Consider the following 23,616-nt stretch of genomic DNA (forward strand, 5'->3'; position numbering starts at 1 on the left):
AAAATCAATAAATAAATTAAAAGAAAAAACCCAGAAGTATGATAAAATACATATTAAAAGAGAGAAGCAAAATCCTGGGGGGTACAGTCTAAACACCCAGCAGAAGGGCTCAATGGAGAGGACAGCATGGTGACGGTCTTGGAGTCAATGGCTCTTATTGCATAAGCAGAATGCTGTGGCATTTAATGGTCTCTATGGAATTTATTTAAAGCTCCAAGGTATAGGCCCTGGCCAGTTAGCTCAGTCAGTTATAACGTTATTCTGAAACTCCAGGGTTATGGGTTTGATTTCCAGTCAGGGCACGAGCAATGTAGGAAGTGAACAATGAATGTACAAGTAAGTGGAACAATATGAATACTCCCCCCCCCCCTCTCTGTCTCTCTAAAATCAGTCAAAAAGCCTGACGGATGAAGGCACAGTGGATAGAGTGTCAACCGGGAATACTGAGGGCCCAGGTTAGAAACCCTGAGGTCCCCAGCTTGAGTGCTGGGTCACTGGCTTGAGTGTGGGATCAAGGAAATGATCCCAGAGTTGCTGGATTAAAGCCCAAGGTCGCTGGCTTGAGTCCAAAGTCTCTGGCTTGACCCCCTTACCCCTACCCCTGCAAGGGACATATGAGAAGTAATCAATGAACTAAAGTGAAGCAACTATGAGCTGTTACTTCTCATCTCTCCCCCCCCTCCTTTCCTCTCTCCTCCCCCCCCCTCTCTAAAAAAATGAAAAGGAAAAGAGAAAAGCTCCAATGTACAGTCAGGAATGTGAACAATCTATTGTTAGTTGGCCCACAGCTGTTAACTGCTTAACTACTCTAGTCTATCACTGTCCTGCCAGCTGTAATTTAATGTAGGACATCTCAGAAATTTTCTTTTGTCAGTGCATCGAGTATTTCTGATTAGGAATTCTTATGTACATATCTAAGATCTTTGGCAGGGTTTTCAGACTGCATGTTGGGAGCCATTGATGGGTGGGAAATCAGTTTAGATAGGAATTAAAATAGAATGGAGAAGTATCAGGTTGTAGTGCAGTCAGTAAGAGTAAATGTTTTGTCCTGTGTATTTATGTATATGTATATATGTATGTGGTTACTAAGTTTGAAATGAAGTCCTCAATAGTAAGTTACTTAGAAGTAGAATCTTTAGGTTGGAAGTTATGGAGATATTGCCAAATTGTTCTCCAAAATTGTCCCAACTTTGCATTTTTTAGTAGTAGAATGTGAAAATTTTCTGTTTCCAAATCCTTATGATCTGTGGTATTGTCAGATTTTTTTCATGTTTACAAATCAAATGAGTGTGAGATGATATAACATTGTCTTAATTTAAAAATTTTATTCTTTTTTTTTTTTTTTTTACAGGGACAGAGAGAGAATCAGAGAGAGGGATAGACAGAGACAGACAGACAGGAATGGAGAGAGATGAGAAGCAGCAATCATCATCTTTTCGTTGCGACACCTTATTGTTCATTGATTGCTTTCTCATATGTGCCTTGACCACGGGCCTTCAGCAGACCAAGTAACCCCTTGCTTGAGCCAGCGACCTTGGGTTCAAGCTGGTGAGCTTTTGCTCAAGCCAGATGAGCCCGCCCTCAAACTAGCAACCTCAGGGTCTCGAACCTGGGTCCTCTGCATTCTAGTCTGACGCTCTATCCACTGCGCCACCACCTGGTCAGGCGCTTTTATTCTATTTTTAAAATTTTATTTATTGATTTTGAGAAAAGAGGGAGAGAGAGAAAGAGGGGGAGAAGTGGGAAGCATCAACCTGTAGTAGTTGTTTTCTGTATGTGCCTTGACTGGGCAAACCCAGGGATTCAAACCAACAACCTCAGCATTTCAGGTCTACGCGTTATCCACTGCACAACCACAGATCAGGCAAAAAATTTTAATTATTAATGAGATTGAGCATGTTTTTAAATGTTAAGTGATTAATATTTTTATTTTTTAAATTTTTTATTTTTGTGTGTGTGGCAGAGACAGAGACAGAGAGAGTGATAGATAGAGACAGACAGGAAGGGAGAGAGATGAGAAACATTAATTCTTTGTTGTGGCTCCTTAGTTGTTCATTGATTGATTTCTCATATGTGCCTTGACCGGGGGGCTACAGCAAACAGAGTGACCCCTTGCTCGAGCCAGAGACCTTGGCTCAAGTTGGTGAGCTCAAATCAGATGAGCCTGTGCTCAAGCTGGCAACCTCGGGGTCTCGAACCTGGGTCCTCCACATCCCAGTCCGACGCTCTATCCACTGCGCCACCACCTGGTCAGGCTGATTAATGTTTTAAAATGTTAATTATTTATGAGATTGAGCATGTTTTTAAGTGTTAAGGTTACCTTGAATGGGCTATTCCCCCCCCCTTTCCCAGTTGCATAGTCTTTAAAATGATTTTGGAATTTGATTTCATATTCTGGTTATGTCTGTTAAGTGAATTGCAAATCTCTTAGCCTCTATGGCTTATATGTTAAATTTTTTTTTTTTTTAGATTTTTTTTTTTTGACAGCAACAGAGAGTCAGTCAGAGAGGGACAGATAGGGACAGACAGACAGGGAGAGAGATGAGAAGCATCAATTCTTCATTGTAGCTCCTTAGTTCAGTGATAGCTTTCTCATATGTGTCTTGATGAGGGGAGGGGTGGCTACAGCAGAGTGAGTGAGTGACCCCTTGCTCAAGCCAGTGACCTGGTGCTTAAGCCAGCGACCTTGGGGTCATGCCTATGATCCCATGCTCAAGCCAGCAACCCTGCGTTCAAGCCAGTGACCTCGTGCTTAAGCCAGTGACCATGGGATCATGTCTGTGATCCCACGCTTAAGCTGGAGACCTCGAGGTTTCTAACCTGGGTCCTCCGCGTCCCAGTCCGACACTATCCACTGCACCACCACCTGGTCAGGCTCACTTTTGTTAATCCCATGTGTACATGAGACCAGTAATATGGTAGGCTTTCACTGGCTTTCCCCCAGCTCTGCTTAATGTGATAAGATTTCCTTAGTTTCTTCTTAATAAAGTTGGTTAATGAAATGGGGCAGTAAGTTAGAACAGGCTCTATGTCAGCGGTTCTCAACCTGTGGGTCGCAACCGGGGTCGAACGACCAAAACACAGGGGTCGCCTAAAGCCATCGGAAATACATATTTTATTTAAAAATGTATTGTATAATAAATATGTATTTTCCTATGGCTTTAGGCGACCCTGTGTTTTGGTCGTTCGACCCCCGCCGGGGTCGCGACCCATAGGTTGAGAACCGCTACTCTATGTGATTTTATTTAAAAATTGGCCTACTTTATGTTAGGTTTAGGTTCAGGGCTCCTTTAAATCCAGAGCCCCTTTAAAACTCAAATTCCCCTCACCCAACTTCCCCACTAGGGCAACTTCTTCAGTAAGTATCTCCCTCACCCAGACTCTCCCTCACCCAGACTCCCCCTCCCCTTAAGCAACTCTCTCCACCCTGGGAAGGTTCTGGGAAATGTCCTTGGGACAAGGCCTTCATGAGGGACCTGAGGGTTGAGAGAGAGAGTCTGTAACCAAGGCCACAAACCACGATTTGCTTATCTGGGCATGTCCAGGTGCAGGCAACCCCATGCCAGCAAATGCCTGCAGTAACCTCTATATCTACCCTCTCCCTTTTGCAGTTTGGGGCTGACAGCCTTTGCTGGTCTCAGCCAGCTTGCAGCCAGGTGCTTTCCAGGTAAACTTTTCTTTTGGAACATACTAGGTTCATGTCTTTGGTTCAGCCCACGGTTTCTGCCTTTCACTTTATGCTAGGGAAAAATAGTAGTGTAAATGATACAAAGTGTTATCTGTCTTGATGTCTTTTAAAAATAAACTGCTATTTGAAGTAAAATTTTTTTGTGCATATAACTGTTGGAATCCATGGGAGTCCGAAAGACCAGAGTAACAGGCTTTATTGAAAGGAAGAAAGGAACCCTGCTGGGCACTTCTCCCGGGGAGAAGAGCACCAGTTACAGACTAGGGGCGAGTTATATAGTCTTTGGGAGAGCCTGAGGGGATACTGAGGCAAAAGTCCTGGTATGTCTGGAATGCTCCTCTTTGGGGGGGCTTGCCAGCTTCTAGGAATTCCTCTGTCTCAGGGGTGATAGTCCAGTAAGGGTGAGGTCTGACATAAAAGCGGAACATCAAGAGGGCAGTTTGGAATACACATATCTATCAATAACATTTAAGATTTTAAGAACATGAAGGCTTTGGAATGACTTTCTTAAAAATCTAGGTGTTGTTTCTTCTCAGGAACTGTACTGTTTTTTAAAATTTATGAATTGATTTTTAGCGAGAGAGGAAGAGAGAGAGAGAGAGAGAGAGAGAGAGGGGAACAGATGAGTTCCTGAATGTGCCTTGACTGGGGATCAAGCTGGCAACCTCTGAGTTTCCGGACAATGCTCTAACCAACTGAGTCAAGGCGAAACTCTACCCTTTCTTTTCTTTTTTTTAAGGGCTGTATCTGTAACATGTGTTGGGAATTTTTTCTACTTTCAAGTCACTTTGAAATTGGCTGCTTAGCCAAGGCCCCATTGGAGCAAAGATGGCCCGGGCGCTGGGGATGGCTCCTTGGCCTCTGCCCCAGGCGCTAGAGTGGCTCTGGTCACGGCAGAGCGATGCCCCGGAGGGGCAGAGCATCGCCCCCTGGTGGGTGTGCCGGGTGGATCCCGGTGGGGCGCATGCGGGAGTCTGTCTGACTGTCTCTCCCCGTTTCCAGCTTCAGAAAAATACAAAAAAAAAAAAAGAAAAGAAATTGGCTGCTTAAACCTTAGATAAAGCCATCAAAATTATGGGGCATATTTTTGCAGCCTATCCTGTGCCACTGAATAATCTACCATATTTTAATTAGAATAATTACCGTATATTAATCTACCACTCTATAAGACGCACCTGACCATAAAAGACTCACCTAGGATTTTAAGGAAAAAAATAAGAAAAAAAAAAAATTGAACCAAATGGTGTGCTAAATTATTTAATAAAATACTGTATTTCTTGCTCCATAAGATGCATGGGCATTTTCCCCTCCACTTTTGGGGGAAAAAGAGTGTGTCTTTGGAGTGGAAAATACGGTAATTATAGAATTAGAAAGTGAGCCCTAGCCAGTTATCTCAGTGGTAGAGTGTTGGCCCAGTGTGTGGATGTCCTGGGATCGATTCCCAGTCAGGGCGCACAGGTAAAGAGCCCATCTGTTTCTCTACCCCTTGCCCTCTTGCTTCTCTCTCTCTCTCTCTTCCCCTTCTGCAGCTATGGCTTGATTGGAGTGAGTTGTCCCTGGATGCTGAGGATGGCTCCAGGGCCTCCACCTCAGGCGCTAAGAAGAACTCAGTTGCTGAGCAAGAAAGCAGCACCTCAGATGGGCAGAGCATCACCCCCTAGTGCCTGGTGGATCCCAGTGTGGTGCATGTGGGAACCTGTCTCTCTGCCTCCCCTCCTCTCATTGAATAAAAAAGAATTAGAAAGTGATGCCACTAGACAAACTGATAACACCCACTCACTGTGTGCCAGCCAATGCAAAGGAACATGGCACCATTAGCCTTTAGAATTTAAGACTTAATGCCTTAATTTTTAACCACCTCAAAGGTCATGGCAGATGGTAACTTAATTTGTAAGAGTTAGTAACACTCTCTACTTCATACCTGATTGTGAAGACTAATAAATAAGCTAATAGAAACAAAGTACCAAGAATTAATTGAAACCGTGCAGGGTGAAGTTGGTGGTAAAACCGGGATCATTAATGAGAAAGCCAGGCCAAACATCTGGCACCTACCTTACAGATCAAATGGTGTTAGTCACATCTGAAAATTCTGTAGTCTCTGATTACAACACTAATGACAAACAAGTACTGTATTTTTAAAAAGCCACCTAATGTATTGATTGACATCCTAAATTTCTGTATTTCCCTTTGTTTTTGATTTGGAAGGAGGCATTGACATGATAAACAATTAGCAGATTGTAAATTTAACTTAAAATAAATGGCTGAAGCCCTAGTTCATAACCATATCACAAAAGTTGTATGCTGAAATTATTTCAGTGTAGCCTATCATCCACAGTGCTGAAGTATGTGTTTGAAGTTGGTACATGGTTAATGAGAATTCTGATACCAAGTTAATGCTTTTCCTTGATTGGAAACCTGAGTAGTACAAAATGCCCTACATGATGGTGTGGGTATGTTGTGTTCCTCCTTATCTTTTCTTTCAGACTTCATTGTGAAATAAAAGAGTGGATTCAAATTTGAACTACTAATAATGCAGTGGAATTATTTTTAGGAATGGAACAGTTTATTTCAACAATGGGACCATCAAAGATATTTAATGTATCCCGTATTTTTTTGAATAACTACTTATTTCTTTTTTAAACACTATCAAAAGAAGTACTAGATGTGTTACCCTGACTAGCTTGTCTTTAGAGAGCTGGAAGATTTTTATCACGTTTCAACTGGCAAGGAGAGGGGTTGGGCCTCTTAAAGTTAACACCTAAAAAACTGTACAGTGATGGGGAATGGGTCCTCTGGTAATAGAATGTTTCTTGCTGGTTAAATAGCATTTATACTTTGTGAAATTTCTGTACTTTGCTTTTCTGAATGTACTTTTACTTCAATAAAACGTTTACTAAACAAAAGGGCAGTATAGTAATACAGTATATTTTTCCTGAAATATAGCCTTCATTATCTTACTTCACAGGTCTTAAAACTTTAATTTGGTATCTCTTTTCTTTATCAGTTAAGCTTTTCTGTTTCTTTTTGAGGGCCTGGATCCTTATTTCTCCACTCTTCTACAGTGTGGGGTAGGTGAGCCCACTACAGGGCCACCTCTCCAAGGCCCTGGCCTCTGGCCAGATCCACCTTCCTTGGCTCCTGGGCTTCTTCCTCTGGCCTCACAGGCTCAAAATCTTTTATTTGCATCACAAAGTGGAGGTGCTTGCAGACCGGGAAGTTGGGGAAGGAGGATGTGGTGGGTGCAGTAGTTCCACTTTCTCAGCTTTAAGTTCTGAAATGTCTGCAGCAATGAGGACCTACAAGATCTTCTTTAAATGTTTAATGTGACTATCAAAAAACTTTTTCAGATGATATCTACTGGTTTGTTGCAAATCACTATTCAAGTTTGACTAATCTATATTAAATAATTCTTATTTTTCATTGAAGGATACATTTTCTAGTTTCTACTTATTTTCTGGGGTCTTTACTGAAGTTTGCCAAATTCTTTTGTGTCCTATCCAGAGTAAGAAATTGAGAGTTAAATACCATATCACTAAAATTTTAAAAGTATGCCTGACCTGTGGTGGTGCAGTGGATTAAGCGTTGGCCTGGAACACTGAGGTCACGGGTTCAAAACCCTGGGCTTGCCAGTCAAGGCACGTATGGAAGTTGATGCTTCCTGCTTCTCCCCCCTTCTCTCTCCCTTCTCTCTCTCTCGCTCTCTCTCTCTCCTCCCCTTCTCTAAAATGAATAAATAAAATCTTAAAATTTTTTTAAAGTATTATTTTTTTTAATTTATTTTTTACAGAGACAGAGAGTGAGTCAGAGAGAGGGATAGATAGGGACAGACAGACAGGAACGGAGAGAGATGAGAAGCATCAATCATTCGTTTTTCATTGCGCATTGCAACACCTTAGTTGTTCATTGATTGCTTTCTCATACGTGCCTTGACCACGGGCCTTCAGCAGACTGAGTAATTCCTTGCTGGAGCCAGCGACCTTGGGTTCAAGCTGGTAGGCTTTTGCTCAAACCAGATGAGCCCGCACTCAAGCTGGCAACCTCGGGGTCTCGAACCTGGGTCCTCTGCATCCCAGTTCGATGCTCCATCCACTGCACCACCACCTAGGCTAAAGTATTATTCTTTAGAGTTTTGTCAGCGTAAGAAACTTCCAAACATGTAAGGATTTTCACCAGTTTATTTGAGTCAAACTGTCAACAATTGCTGGGAAACAAAGTCTCAAAGGACTGAGAAACCGTAAAATGACGGTTTTAGCACTTATTTTATACATTGGAATCAAAGGGGAAGACATAAGGGGGTTGTCACATGAAATTGATTGGTGATAGATTAGGGGTGGGAGAAAGCAAAGCGGAGGGGGGGAAATCTCTGGGTTTGGACAAAAAGTTAAAATGTATATACTGAGACTTCTTTTACAGAGGTAAGAATAAGATAGTTAACACTTAACAATATAACAACAACGAGGGGGTTTGTCGGTTCCTGCTCTATTGGGATGCCTGTCCTGAGGAGGGCAGAAAACGATTACCCCCCCCTTTTTTTTTTTCCTTTTAGCTAGGGGAGACAGAGGAACAGATAGGGACAGATAGAAAGGTAGAGAGATGAGAATTAGCAGTCTTTGTTGCAGCACCTTACTTGTTCATTGATTGCTTTCTCATATGTGCCCTGACTGAGGGGCTCCAGCTGAGCCAGTGACCTCTTGCTCAAGCCAGCAACCTTGGGCTTCAAGTCAGCAACCTTTGGGCTCAAGCCAACGACCATGGGGTCATGTCTATGATCCCACAATCTAGCCAGCAACCCTGCGGCTCTAGTTGATGAGCCTGTGCTCAAGCCAGCAACTTTGGGGTTTTGAATCTGAGTCCTTTGCATCAACTCGATCCACTGCGCCACCAACCCCCTTACATTTCAAGGGCATGTTATCAGTTACATTAATTGTAGGTACAAAAGACAACAGGCTCCTCTAAGGTAAGCGTTGACCTTTCTTTAGAGAAAAATAGCATGCTAGGAGTGACTGCCTACCATGAACTGCTTTTAGTTAGAAAGTTTTAATTTCAGACCATCCTGTGTGGTTATTTGGGGTTCTGAGTTTGTAAGGCCACCATGTAGGGCTCACCTGTGCTTGTCAAGTTTAGTCTGTGGCTCTGTCCTTTTTATTTTTGTCCACAAATTATTATCTTGTGATATATGATACATAAAGTATACATTTAAAATGTAAGACTAATGCACTATTATTTAGGCACCTCCAATAAAGTTTCTCTTAAATTTTTGAATAATTTTTATTAACTGTATCGTTAGTTTTTTTTGTTTTAAATAACATAACAGCCACATGATTTGCAGTGTTACCTACGACAGTTTATTTTACAAAAGAAATCAAATAAAGATTCTCCCAAGGAATCTGGCAATTTATAGTTTACAGAGAATTTTCAAGTGTGTCCCCAGATGGGCAGAGCATTGGCCCCAGTTGGGGGTTGCTGGGTGGATCCTGGTTAGGGCACATGCGTGAGTCTATCTCCGCTACTCTCACATGGAAAAGAAGGAAAAAAAATTTCTCTTAAACTTTTATGAATTTGGTCAAGACCCATCCACCTCAGAGTTTTTGAAAAAAAATTATAAGATGAGAGATGTGTAAATTATTATTATTTTTTTAGGTGAGAGGAGGAGAGATAGTTAGGCTGACTCCAGCAACCTACAATTAATGTATCTGATAACATGCCCTTGAAATGTAAGGGGGTTGGTGGCGCAGTGGATTGAGTTGATGCAGAGGACTCAGATTCAAAACCCCAAAGTTGCCGGCCTGAGGATCCCCAACTAGGATCCACCCAATAACCTCTTCTGGGGCTGATGCTCAAGTACTGAGCTATTTTTAGTGCCTGAGGTTCATGCGCTCCAATTAGCTATTCTCAACACTCGGGACAATGCTTGAACCAATCGAGCCACTGGTTGCAGGTGGGGAAGAGGAAGAGAAAAGGGAGAGGGAGAGAAGCAGATGGTCACTTCTGTGTGCTCTGACTGAGAATTGAACCTCAGATATCCATATGCCAGGCTGACACTCTACTGAGCCACTGGCCAGGGCCTGTTTTATTTTAGCTGTTCTTACTAGATTTGTAGTGATATTTCATTTTGGTTTTAATTTTCATTTCCCTGATGGCAAATGATTATTTACTATCATTGGTGAAATGTCTCTTCATGTCATTTGTTCATTTTTTAATTGGAATATTAGTGTTACTGAATATAGGTTCAGCTCTCTGCTGCAACAATAATTCAGTATTTGTATGACAAGTGCTGGTGAAAAGGAAAGAGGTTTACTCAAGAGCTGGCAGCCTGAGAAAATGATGGGACTCTTGTCCTCAAAAGCCCATCTTAACAGTTCAGACACCTTGGCCAGATTATATAGAAGATGGGGGTGGGAGGAGATGTGGAATTTCTCTCGAAAAAGATTTTCTTATTTTCATGGCTGGTTGGACTTCTGTGGTCCTCTTGGCCTTGTAACTAGAACTGAAGCTAGTTGTAAATTGTAAAGCCAGTAGCCACGGCCACCATCACAGCCGCCTGGCCCATGCAGGTTCAGGTTTGATTTGGACAGATGGTAATGAAACAACGGAGCCAAGAACTAGTGGGCCATTACCTTTAATCCTAGTTCTCACTGGGCGGGCAAGAAATACACATAGTGGGAAAACACTTCTCTCTCTTTCTTTCTTTCTTTCTTTCTTTCTTTCTTTCTTTCTTTCTTTCTTTCTTTCTTTCTTTCTTTCTTTCTATTTTACAGAGACACAGAGTCAGAGAAAGGGATTGCTAGGGACAGACAGGAACGGAGAGAGATGAGAAGCATCAATCGTCAGTTTTTCCTTGCGACACCTTACTTGTTCATTGATTGCTTTCTCATATGTGCCTTGACCGTGGGCCTTGAGTCCAAGCTGGTGAGCTTTTTTTTTTTTTTTTTTTTTCTCAAGCCAGATGAGCTCCGCGCTCAAGCTGGCGACCTCGAGGTCTCGAACCTGGGTCCTCCACATCCCAGTCCGACGCTTTATCCACTGCGCCACCACCTGGTCAGGGCAAACACTTCCTTTTCCATTCAGGGCTCCCAAAGCCACTGACTTATCCGAGTTTTCCTAGAATCAAAGGTTTCTAGCTCACCAGCCATATTCACTTCTGCTCCTCATCTCCTTCTCTCTGCACAAACTCTGCACAAACTGCCTTCTCCTTCAGCACTCCACCATCTTGACTACTTCTCTTCTCCTCCACATGGCCTTTCTCTGCCCTGCTCTAGCATGGGCTCCTCCTAGAACGTAATCACTCTTCCCTTTAAAACCTTTTTGGCATGCCTGACCAGGCGGTGGCGCAGTGGATAGAGCGTTGGACTGGGATGCGGAGGATCCAGATTCGAGACCCTGAGGTTGCCAGCTTGAGTGCAGGCTCATCTGGTTTGAGGAAAAGCTCACCAACTTGGACCCAAGGTCGCTGGCTCGAGCAAGGGGTTACTCCGTCTGCTGAAGGCTCACGGTCAAGGCACATTTGAGAAAGCAATGAACAACTAAGGTCTCGCAATGAAAACTGATGATTGATGCTTCTCATCTCTCTGCGTTCCTGTCTGTCCCTCTCTGACTCTGTCTGTCCGTCCCTGTCTATCCCTCTCTGACTCTGTCTGTCCCTGTAAAAAACAAACAAAAGCAAACTTTTTTGGCACGAAAACCCTCCCCCAACACATATTAACATAATCATGTCTATCCCAAGCAAGAAGGGCAACTAATATTATAACCTGGGCGTCAGCTTCCACGTGGTCAGCGCCATCTTTAACAAAGTGAGCATAATATATTTTATCGGCCCAACATTAATCTAGAGTTGTTTTTCTGAAACTGATGTCTACACATTCCTATGGGCAGGTTGTCTTCTTGGCCTTGGCTGACAATCAAAACTAAGTTGCAGGGTGCCTGACCTGTGGTGGCGCAGTGGGATAAAGCATTGACCTGGACACTGAGGTTGCCGGTTTGAAACCTTGGGCTTGCCTAGTCAAGGCACATATGGGAGTTGATGCTTCCTGCTCCTCCCCCTTCTCTCTCTCTCTATCTATCTGTCTCTCTATCCCCTCTCTCTAAAAATCAATAAAATATTAAAAAAATAAAAAAATAATTAAAAAATAAAAAAACTAAGTTGCGGGGTGGTGGGAGAAGAGGGGAGAGGGCTGAGGCTGAGTTAGTAGTTTCCACGTCTGTCCATTTTTCTTATTCTGATGTCATCTCTCCATGTGCTTCAGCTGGAAGGAAACAGGCTGTTCAACTCTTAAGAACTTGGCCAGAGGTAAAAGTAAATAGGGTTGTTTACTTTTAGTAATATTAAATCATAGTTACAGTTAGGTTACCAAGCTGGGTTTAATATTTACTAAGGTTAACATGAGTAGTTTTACAGAAATTCTTTTATTAGTATATTCTTATTTTAATTCTATTCTGTAGTTAGTCAGACTAATAAAAGAAGTGTAGCCCTAGGCTCTAGCTGGTTGGCTCAGTGGTAGAGTGTCAGCCTGGCCTGTGGATGTCTAGGGTTCGATTCCTCGTCAGGGCATAGAGGAGAAACACCCATCTGCTTCTCCACCCCTTCCCTCTCCTTTCTCTCTGTCTCTCTCTTCCCCTCACGCAGCCAAGGCTCCATTGGAGCAAGTTGGTCCCCGGTGCTAAGGATGCTCCATGGCCTCCACTTCAGGCCCTAAGAAGAGCTTAGTTGCTGAGCAATGGAACAATGCCCCAGATGCGCAGAGCATCGTCCCCTAGTAGTGGGCTTGCCAGGCAGACCCCAGTCGGGACGCATGTGGGAGTCTATCTCTGCCTTCCCTTCTCTCACTGAATTAAAAAAAAAAAAAAGTAGTGTAGCATATTCCCTATTACATTAGTTTTCTTTTGTTTTTTTTAAGTTTTATTACTCTCTTTAGTGTTGATCTCTAGTTTTTTTTATTTTTTTTATTTATTTTTTATTCGTTTTAGAGAGGAGAAGGAGAGAGGGAGGGAGGAGAGACAGAGAGAGAAGGGGGGGAGGAGCTGGAAGCATCAACTACTATATGTGCCTTGACCAGGCAAGCCCAGGGTTTCGAACCGGCGACCTCAGCATTTCCAGGTTGACGCTTTATCCACTGCGCCACCACAGGTCAGGCTACATTAATTTTCTTACTGTTAAACGTTGAGTCCTTTATATAACTTAGATAATAGTCTTTTGTAATATGTGATTTATTCTAAATGTCATTTCAGCAGTTTCTTTTATGCTTTTGGAATTAAGGAGGGAACAAAAAAGGTTACCTGAAGGTGGGAGAAAGCAAACTATAGAATAGTTAACAAGATTATTTGCTTCTTGAGAGGTCAAGAAAAGATTACTTCTGGCATCTCAAAGGTATGTTAACCGAGATGCATAAAAACAATGGACAGGACCTGCTTAAACCTTTCACTGAAGAAGTTATAGCCCTGGAGCATGACTACCCACCATGTCCTGCCCAGTTAGGAATTTATGATCAGATCACCCTATGAGGTTACTTTCTATCTCTGGACTTGTTTTATTTACAGAACCTCTTTTTTTTGTCCACAGGTTCAGCCCCCCCCCCCCCCCCCCCGTTAATTTTTTAGGTAGTAGAAAGCACATGAATTTCGTCATTAGGGTCAGAATGACCTAGGTGTAAATCCCAGAGGCTTTGTGTTTATAGACTAATGACCTTGAATAAATTACCTAATCTCTGAGCCTACTTTCTACATCTATAAAATGAATGTAAATCATTAACATTGTTTCCTCTTTCAGAATTGGACATTGATAGCATAGTTGATAATCTCAGTATTATAAATAGGCTTTCTCAGGCTCTATAGGCACATGCCAAAGTTTGGTGATTCTTGAAGTTTTGTGTTATTGCTCCCCAAACTTTGAAAACCCTTAGAGGAATCCTGCAGCAAAGTCACATGATTTATGGAACTAAGAAACTTTTAGTTTAATTAGAATTCTTAAACTAAGTCTTGTGTATCCCCATATACGAATACTAAAGAACACCTTTTACCTTTTATAGAATCGAAACTCTCCTACTTTGCCCTACTTCTTCCCCCTAGTAAGAATCTTGACTCTCACGGGGTTTATGAGCATAACTTGTACCCTGGCTCTTTCTTATTTTAGTATTTCTAGTTGGATTGCCTGTGATAACTGCCTTATTTGGATACATAACTAAATATCTAAAATAAGCTTTTGTACTTGAATTAAGAGGTAGGGTGTCAAGGACTTGAAATATTGAACTCTAGGAAACTTACTGCAATCTAGAGAGATATTGATTATTTCTGAAAGTGTTTTTACAAAACATTTAAGAACATTCAAATATCTATCAAATATTTATTAAACATTTATGCATGTAGCATTCTCTAGGAACTCACAGGGATATAAAGTATGCTCTGGCGCAGTTTCTTGTCTTCTAGTGTAGTCTAGTCTAGAGTTCAGAACAACTCAAAAATACTGAAATGTCAGATATTAAGCAATTTAAATGCAAAACATTACCAATAATATGTGCTATATAAGTCAGAGATTTTGTTTCTATTCCATACAAAGTATGGTGAATTTTGGTTTCCTCACCTGTGAAATAGTAATGAGTACCCTAGAGAGAGGTCATTATGATGTCTAAATAAGATTGGGTATGTAAAACCCAGCTAATCATGCATAAAATCCACATATATTCTTTTTGCATTTAGGTATGGTTTTAATTGAAAATGCAATGTGTGGTATGTGGCAAAAATGCGCAGGTAGAACAAAATGAAGAGGAATTTCCTCACTCCAAATTCTAAGTTCTTTCTTATGCACAATTTTGAATAGTTTCCAATAATTATTGTATGTACGTGAATAATTATATATTTTTACAGTACATAAATGGGAACGTGTTTTCTGATCTTGCCGTTTTTTAAGTTTTTTATTAATTTTGAGTGAGAGAGAGAAAGAGAGAGAGAAGCATCAACTCGTTTCATTTAGTTCCATTTAGTTGTGCATTCACTGTTAGCTTCTTGTATGTGCCCTGACAAGGGGCAGGGGTGTTGATCCAGCAACCTCTGGCACTCTGGGTCGATGCTTGATCCACTGACACTGAGCCACCTGGCCAGGGCCTTTGCTTTTTATTATTTTTTTAATTTAAAAATCGATTTGGGAAATCTTTTTTATTAGCAAATACAGGTTTTGTATATTACTTTTTTATTAGCAAATACAGCAAATACAGGTTTTGTATATTATTTTTTTATTAGCAAATACAGATTTTGTACATTATTATTACTTTTTTTTAAGTGAGAGGAGCCAAGATAGTGAGATAAACTCCCACAGGTACCCAGCCCACATCCACCTGGCAACCATATCTGGGGCCCCATGCTGGAATAGTGAGCTGATTATAGAGCCTGAGGCTAATGTGCCTCAGCGCCCAGGGCTCAAACATCAGGGAAAAAGGAAGAGAGGGAGGAGGGTGAAGCAGATGGCCGCTTCTCCTGTGTGCCCTGTCAGGAATGGAACCTGGGACATCCATATACTGGGCTGATGCTCTATCCACTGAGCCACTGGCTGGGGCCAGTTTTATTATTGTAAATGCTGAGTATTTTATTGTTTGAGTGTATAGTAATATAACTTATCTCTTCCCCCAACACTTGTTTACTATGTTTAAAATATGTTAATTTAAAACCTTTTTCTCCTTAGGGTCAACACGCTATTCTGAAAGTCCATTCTTCTAAGAAGAAGGGAGAGAAAGAAAGACCTCTTTGTAAGAAAGGCTTGTGTATCCCATGAACGAGACAGCGAAAAGCCGGTTGGAGTGTAGCAGGACTCCAGAGCCAGAAATAAGGCTCAGAAAAGGGCATCAACTTGATGGTACAAGGAGAGGTGATAATGACAGCTGCCAAGGAGATTTGGAGCCTGTTTTAGAAGCATCTGTTCTTTCTGCTCATAAAAAAGTAAGTTGAAGTGGCAGGATGGTAAGTAAAACAAAAATTTATGTGAGTATGGCTGAAGAGAGCATGGTGTTTTGAAAAAGAACCTTGAGCACATTTTTAAGTTTTGTTCAGGATAATTTGAAGTCATTTATTTTTAAATCTGCTGAGTATTACTTGATATCATAATATTCCTTTCTGTTGACACTTAAAATGATACTTTATCTGTTTTATCTTGTTTGAGAAAAGAAATGGGTTGTGTAGTGCTTTAGTGATCATCATCATTTATATTTTTGGAGAAATTCTAATTGTGTGCTGGAAATACTTATGCAGATGTGGTTTATCTCTAGTGCATACCTTGGAAGTCAGTTCTGGGAAGAGAAGGCAGATTTTAATTTTTCACTTCCTAGAGAAAAGAGCAGCTTTTAAATTATTCAAGAAATTATACCTAGAGAGAACAAAGATATAAATATCTGTAAATAGCATCAGAAGGTCATTGCTATAGGTATTTTGCTACGTGCTTTGGAGCCTTGGAATTATGTGGCATGCATTCAGTGTGTGGCTGTAGTGCAGTGTTCCTCAGATTGTAGGTTGTTCTCATTAGTGGTTGTGAAATTTTGGCACTACAAGCAGTGTTTAAAAAATTAAACAAAATAAAATAAACATTATTGAGCTGCATGTGTATTTAAGCAAACTTATTTGATGATATTGTTTAGTTAGATAGACATATATGTATATAGCTATGAATGAATATATGCATTTCTTTTTTTTTCAGAGACAAAGTCAGAGAGAGGCATAGATAGAGACAGACAGACAAGAACGGAGAGATGAGAAGCATCAATCATTAGTTTTTCGTTGCACATTGGTACACCTTAGTTGTTCATTGATTACTTTCTCATATGTGCCTTGACCACAGAACTTCAGCAGACCAAGTAACCCCTTGCTCGAGCCAGCGACCTTGGGTCCAAGCTGGTTGCTCAAACCAGATGAGCCCGCGCTCAAGCTGGTGACCTCGGGTCTCGAACCTGGGTCCTTAGCATCCCAGTCCGACGCTCTATCCACTGCGCCACTGCCTGGTCAGGCTATGCATTTCTTACTGTGGGTTGTACTTAAAAACATTTTGAGCCCTGGCCGGTTTGTTCAGTAGTAGACCGTCGGACTGGCATGCAGGAGTCCCGGGTTTGATTCCCGGCTAGGGCACACAGGAGAAGCGCCCATCTGCTTCTCCACCCCTCCCCTTCTCCTTCCTCTCTGTCTCTCTCTTCCCCTCCTTCAGCCGAGGCTCCATTGGAGCAAAGTTGGTCCGGGCGCTGAGGATGGCTCTGTGGCCTCTGCCTCAGGCACTAGAGTGGCTCTGGTCACAACAGAGCAATGCCCCGGATGGGCAGAGCATCGCCCCCTGGTGGGCGTGCGGGGTGGATCCCGGTGGGGGGCATGTGGGAGTCTGTCTGACTGCCTCCCTGTTACTGGCTTCGGAAAAATACAAAAAAAAAACCCAAAAACCATTTTGAAAGGCTGTTTGAAATTGCATCTTTATCATTCTAAGAGATATGCTTATTATGTGGTTAATAGTGATGCTGCTTTGAACTCCAGAGGGTTGTCTTTTCCCTTAAGTTGTTTTACAAGAATTTTACCAGGGCTTTGTAGTAATATAGGCTATTGTGGCAAGAAATTTAAGGTCATTTCTTCTTTAATTTTTGGTACACTTTATAAGCTAACTTTATGCTAGATAGTGCTACAGTGACCAGTTATTTGCAGCATGTATGTGCATGTGCTGTGCACACACAGGCAGATCAGTAGTTTATCTTGTTTAAAAAAATCTTTGCCTACAATAATTATTAAGTGTAATTTGGGCTTTAAACTAGCATTACTGGTTTTTTGTTTTTTTTTGTTTTTTGTATTTTTCTGAAGTTGGAAACGGGGAGGCAGTCAGACAGTCTCCCACATGCACCTGACCGGGATCCACCCGGCATGCCCACCAGGGGGCGATGCTATGCCCATCTGGGGCGTTGCTCTGTTGAACCAGAGCCATTCTAGCGCCTAAGGCAGAGGCCACAGAGCCATCCTCAGTGCCTGGGCCAACTTTGCTCCAATGGAGCCTTGGCTGCGGGAGGGGAAGAGAGAGACAGAGAGGAAGGAGGGGGGGGTGGTGGAAAAGCAAATGGGCGCTTCTCCTATGTGCCCTGGCCAGGAATCGAACCCGGGACTCATGCACGCCAGGCCGACGCTCTACCACTGAGCCAACCGGCCAGGGCCTGCATTACTGTTTTTTTTGTTTGTATTTTAAGTGAAGTTAGGGTAGATAGACTGCTGCATGTGCCATGATTGGGATTCATAGGGCAACTTTGTCCACCGGGCAACCCCCGTCTGAGGATGATGCTCAAATCAACCGAGCTGTCCTCAGTGCCCGGGGCGGCAGGAGGGGGAGAGAAGCAGATGGTCGCTTCTTTTGTTTGCCCTGACTGGAAATTGAACCCTGGAATTGAATATACCACACCACTGCTCTATCCACTGTGCCAACTGGCCAGGGCCTGGCATTACTGTTTAAAAAGAAGTTTGACAGATATCTTGGGCAAGACTTCCTTTCACATGTAAGCTGCTTTTTTTGTTGCCATGTTACAGTAATACCTACTAGCAGCTAAGATCCCTCTATGCAAGCTGAGTTAGCTGTGTTTCCCTTAGTTACTACTAAAACCTAAATCATTGTATTCAGCTAATGAGAGTCATCACTAGTTTTGGGTGAGTGACTTTTTATATTCTTATTTATTTACTTTTTTTTTGGTGGTAAACACGTGAAATCTACCTGCTTAACAGATTTTTTTTTTTTTTTTTTCATTTTTCTGAAGCTGGAAACAGGGAGAGACAGTCAGACAGACTCCCGCATGCGCCCGACCGGGATCCACCCGGCACGCCCACCATGGGGCGATGCTCTGCCCACCAGGAGGCGATGCTCTGCCCATCCTGGGCGTCGCCATGTTGCGACCAGAGCCACTCTAGCGCCTGAGGCAGAGGCCACAGAGCCATCCCCAGCGCCCGGGCCATCTTTGCTCCAATGGAGCCTTGGCTGCGGGAGAGGAGGAGAGAGAGAGGAAAGCGCAGCGGAGGGGTGGAGAAGCAAATGGGCGCTTCTCCTGTGTGCCCTGGCCGGGAATCGAACCCAGGTCCTCCGCACGCTAGGCCAACGCTCTACCGCTGAGCCAACCGGCCAGGGCTTAACAGATTTTTAATACATTATTTCTAACTATAGCAGGTCCTCGAATGTTATTTTGTTTAACATGGTTTCATTATAATGTTGATTTAAAAAGAATTAATTCACAGATGGGGTTACTGCCTATGTTGAGTTTGCCTGGTTTTTCTGTCTTTGTGGGTCTCCTCCCACATTCCAAAGATGTGCATGTTAGGTTAATTGGGAGTTTACATTGTCTCAGTCTGAGTGAGTGTGTGTGTGAGAGTGCACCCTGTGATGGAAGGGTGTATTCTCCAGGGTAGATTCCTGTTCTGTGCCCTGAGGTGCTGGGTGAAGCTCTGGCTACCTGTGGCCCTGAACTGGAATAAGTGGGTTGGAAAATCATTCTGTTACTTGTTTTTATTAATCATCCTCAGGTGTAAGTATAGCTCACATTTATTTCATTAAATATTAGAAATGTTTGGGGTCTTTATTTAGAACTTTGTCATTGTTTTTTGTGACCAGTGATAATGTATGCTGTAGGAACTTAATTCTTATTTATATCAATTAGCTGATGGTAAAATTGGTTTCATTAGATGTCATTTCACTTAAAGTTGGAATTTCTGAGAACCTTTTGATGTCAAATGAGACTTACTGTATGTGCACATTGTTGTACAGCAGGTCTCTGTACATATATATTCATCTTGCATAACTGAAACTATACCAATTGAATAGCAACTCCTCATTTTCCCCACCCTTTAACCCCTGGCAACCACCATTCTACTTGCTGCTTATATCGGTTTGACTACTTGAGATACCTTATCTAGAGTAATCATGCAGTATTTGTCCTTCTGTGACTGGCTTACCGGATTTCCCCATGTATAAGATGCACCTTAATTTTGGGGCCTGAAATTTGAAAAAAAAAGTATTACATAAAGTTATTGAACTCAAGTTTTATTCATCATAAATTCATACAACTCCTCATCACTGTCAAAACTCCCATCCATTAGCTTGTCCTTATCTGTGTCTGATGATGAATCACGGTCTTCAACAATGAGTGTGAGAACAAGCACGAAAAGCGGGCAATGCAAGTAAAAAATCTACAACCACTGTATAAGATGCACCCAGTCCGACTTTATCCACTGCGCCACCGTCTGGTCAGGCAGGGTATTTCTTTTCTTGCTTTCTTTTTTTTATGTATGGCAAAAAGTATTTCACAAATTTAATGAGTTAGTGATGGCCTGTGGAAAATGTGCACCAAGGGCTGATGCCTGTAGTATGCTCACAACCTGAGGGCATAAGTACAAGTACCAGGAGACAGATGTGTCTATGAGAGTCTACCTGGCTAGATTATCTTGGACCTCCTCTGGGAGGTTTATAGGGTATTTCAAGGAGAGAAAGCAATTTGGAGAAGCTAAGAAAGAGAAGCCTGTGAGATAGGAGGAAAACCCAGGAAAATGTAATATCACGAAAAGCAAGAAAGTATTTCAAGAAGGAGGGGAGGGAGCTGTAGTTTCAGGTAACATGGTGTTTATTGATAACAAGAGCTGGTGAGATGGGAACAGAAGCCAAAGATTGAAGATTGTGCGTAGCCGGTGATAAATATTCATGGCACATGTAGTGAGCAGTTATTTCTCTGTCATGGAAAAAGATGTTTCAAACAAGTGAACTTTTTTCCAAGTGTGTTTCTTGTGTGCTGAAATTATTTTAAAATTTTCTTGTTTTCCATTCAGAATAATAACAATTAGAATTACATAAAACCTTTAATTTTTGGCTTATTGCTTCTTAAATGAGTACATTTACAGTCTACTGATGGTAAATGTGTAGATGTAAATATTTATTTTGGGGGATAATTTTAGGCTGCAAAAGGAATACTTGTTAAGATGAAAAATTGTAGCCTGATCAGGTGGTTGCGCAGTGGTTAGAGCGTCGGACTGGGATGAGGAGGACCCAGGTTCAAAACCCCAAGGTCGCGGGCTTGAGCACAGGGTCGCTGGCTTGAGCATGGGGTCGTAGGCATGACCTCATGGTCACTGGCTTGAGATCAAAGGTCACTGGCTTGAAGCCCAGTGTTCCTGGCTTGAGCAAGGGGTTACTTGCTCTGCTGTGTCCCCCTCTGCCACCCCCTCATTAAGGCACATATGAGAAAGCAGTCAGTGAACAACTAAGGAGCTGCAACAAAGGATTGATGCTTCTCATCTCTCTCCCTGCCTGTCTCTGTCTGTTCCTCTCTCTGACTCTCTCTGTCTCTGTGTTGGGCAGATAAAATGTATTATGCTCACTTTGTTAAAGATTACGCTGCCCACGTGGAGGAGGCCATTGCCCAGGTGATATTAATGTGTGTTGGGGGCAGGCAGGATCGTTGTAGCCTGGGGCTTGGTTTTGGGATTAAGCCTTTCCCACCCTTTTTGATGTGGGCTGGTACAATCCAATCATGCCTCAGAGAAGTGACTTTGTATTAGAGACTTCCCTATTTTGTATTTTGTATTAAAGGTTTGGGTTTCTACAGTATAAAATGAGGGCAGAACGGAGCTTGCTCTTGGTTCCTGGGATGATTAGCATGAGAGAGCAGAGGGAGCAGAGCAGAGAGCAGCGGAAAGAGGCCATGTGGCCAGGAGAAGCAGCCAAGATGGCAGAGTGCTGAGTGAGATGCCAGTTTGTGTTGAGTTTGTGTAGAGAGAAGGAAGGAGATGAGGAACTGAGGAGAATAAGGCTGGTGAGCTAGAAACCTTTGATTCTAGGAAACTCGGATAAGTCAGTTGTCAGGAGCCGACCCACAACTGCTGGCTGACAAGGTCACAGCAGAAGAAGATCAAAAACTGCTGATTGACAAAGTCACAGCAGAGAAGACCAATGGCTGCGGGTTGACAAAGTCACCCAAAGGAGAGACACAACGATACTTCCCCCTTTGACTTTTTGAATTAATCTGGCCTTATATCCCCCCTTTTCTGGGTGTGTGCTATTATTTATGGCACAGGGATAATAGTACCGTGCTTTCCCTGTAGATTCGTAGTAATTTCTTTCTTTCTTTTTTTTTTTTGCATTTTTCTGAAGCTGGAAACAGGGAGAGACAGTCAGACAGACTCCCGCATGCGCCCGACCGGGATCCACCCGGCACGCCCACCAGGGGGCGACGCTCTGCCCACCAGGGGGCGATGCTCTGCCCATCCTGGGCGTCACCATGTTGCGACCCTCCTGGGTGTCGCCATGTTGCGACCAGAGCCACTCTAGCGCCTGGGGCAGAGGCCACAGAGCCATCCCCAGCGCCCGGGCCATCTTTGCTCCAATGGAGCCTTGGCTGCGGGAGGGGAAGAGAGACAGAGAGGAAGGCGCGGCGGAGGGGTGGAGAAGCAAATGGGTGCTTCTCCTATGTGCCCTGGCCGGGAATCGAACCCGGGTCCTCCGCACGCTAGGCTAGGCCGACGCTCTACCGCTGAGCCAACCGGCCAGGGCCTCATAGTAATTTCTTTGGAAATGAGAGAGAGGGTGTGAGTTCCACAGAAAAGCCTGTAAGCCCCTTGAACTGGGCTCATAGACATAAGAGGCTGGCTATGATATCCCTTGTAAAGGGTTAAGTTTGTAGGAGAATTTCTTCTTAATCATGTTAGAAAGAATAGATTGTGACTTGTGAATGGGTAGGAGGCAGTGGCTGTGCACAGAGCGCCTTTCGGCCTTCACTTAATTCAACATTTTTCCTCCCTAGCCTTTTCATGTGATCGAGTAGAGAAACATTCCTTTCTTCTTGCTTATTTGATCTGCAGATAGTGGTATACTCTGAGAAGAATAGAGTTAGACCTTAACTAGTGTTTAAATATAATAAATAAGTAATATTTGACTAGACAATAGTATCTTAGGTAAGGTATAGTAGAATGGTCCATTGTGTGGCCTAGGATGAGAGCGCAGTCGGCAAGAAAAGAATGTTTTACTAAGAGAATTGTCTTTTGACTAAAGGCAATTGCTAGGCTTTCTCAATGAGATGTTCTCATGAGATTTATATACTTTCCAAAATTCTTTGATAATGAGAATCCATAGAAGTAATAACAGTTAATGTCTTATGTTGCTACTAGGCTATCTTGCAGGTGCACTATGTATATCTTTGGGTGAAAGCTATTCTTAATGTTATGTCAATTTCTTTATAAGCAAGCCTTTTAGAATCTTGTGAGAAAAAGTAGGACACTGCTTAAACTCAAAGCCATTTACCTGAGCAAACGGTGGTCCATTGTTAGTCCTTAATAATCTCGTCTGCTAATCTCTCTCTGCCCCTTAAACAGCAGTAAAGTTAGTTAACTATTAGTACTAATACCTTAAAAGCTTTTACCGATGTTGTTATCGCTATTCAAGTTATTTTGTATTTTGAATGATTTGCTACCTTGTTTGTGATTTATAGATATAAATTAACTGTTATCCGGAAACATGTAGACATAGTGAAACAGAAGCAATGATTAACACCATGTAATTGTAACTCAGTGTGTGTGTATAAAAAGGGAGCTATACTAGCATTGAGCAGAGATGCCTGGCAGTAAATGCTAACTAGAGAATAAAGAGAAAGAAAAGAATTCGGCTCTCTCACTCGATTTCGCCGACACCGTCTCCTCCTGTGGGACCCCTGGATCCCCCCCGGGGCTGGACCCCGGCAGTCAGTGGCTTTGTGAGCACTGAATGTGAGTGGGTTTTGGAGCCCAGTGTGTATTTTTACTTGCCCGCCGGGTGCAAGCTAGAATGAAAGAAAATGGCCTATCAGTTTTTGGCTCCATTGTTTCTTTACTGACTGTCCGAATCCAATGCGAACCTGCATGGGCCAGGCGGCTGTGATGGTGGCTGTGGCTACTGGCTTTACACTCTGTCAAACCAAACAAAAAAAATG

General features: G+C 42.6%; 1 protein-coding gene across 1 annotated transcript in view; it reads left to right on the forward strand.

Annotated features, from left to right (window-relative positions):
• ADIPOR2 (adiponectin receptor 2) overlaps positions 1–23,616 on the forward strand; it is an 89,104-nt gene that overhangs the window by 9,437 nt on the left and 56,051 nt on the right. The window contains exon 2 of the mRNA XM_066258710.1: positions 15,357–15,610. Within this exon, the coding sequence (XP_066114807.1) occupies positions 15,443–15,610 (168 nt within the window). The 5' untranslated portion in view covers positions 15,357–15,442. The remainder of the gene's footprint in view (positions 1–15,356; positions 15,611–23,616) is intronic.

The sequence above is a fragment of the Saccopteryx bilineata genome, chromosome 2, assembly GCF_036850765.1.
Source record: "Saccopteryx bilineata isolate mSacBil1 chromosome 2, mSacBil1_pri_phased_curated, whole genome shotgun sequence".
Lineage (NCBI taxonomy): Eukaryota > Metazoa > Chordata > Mammalia > Chiroptera > Emballonuridae > Saccopteryx > Saccopteryx bilineata.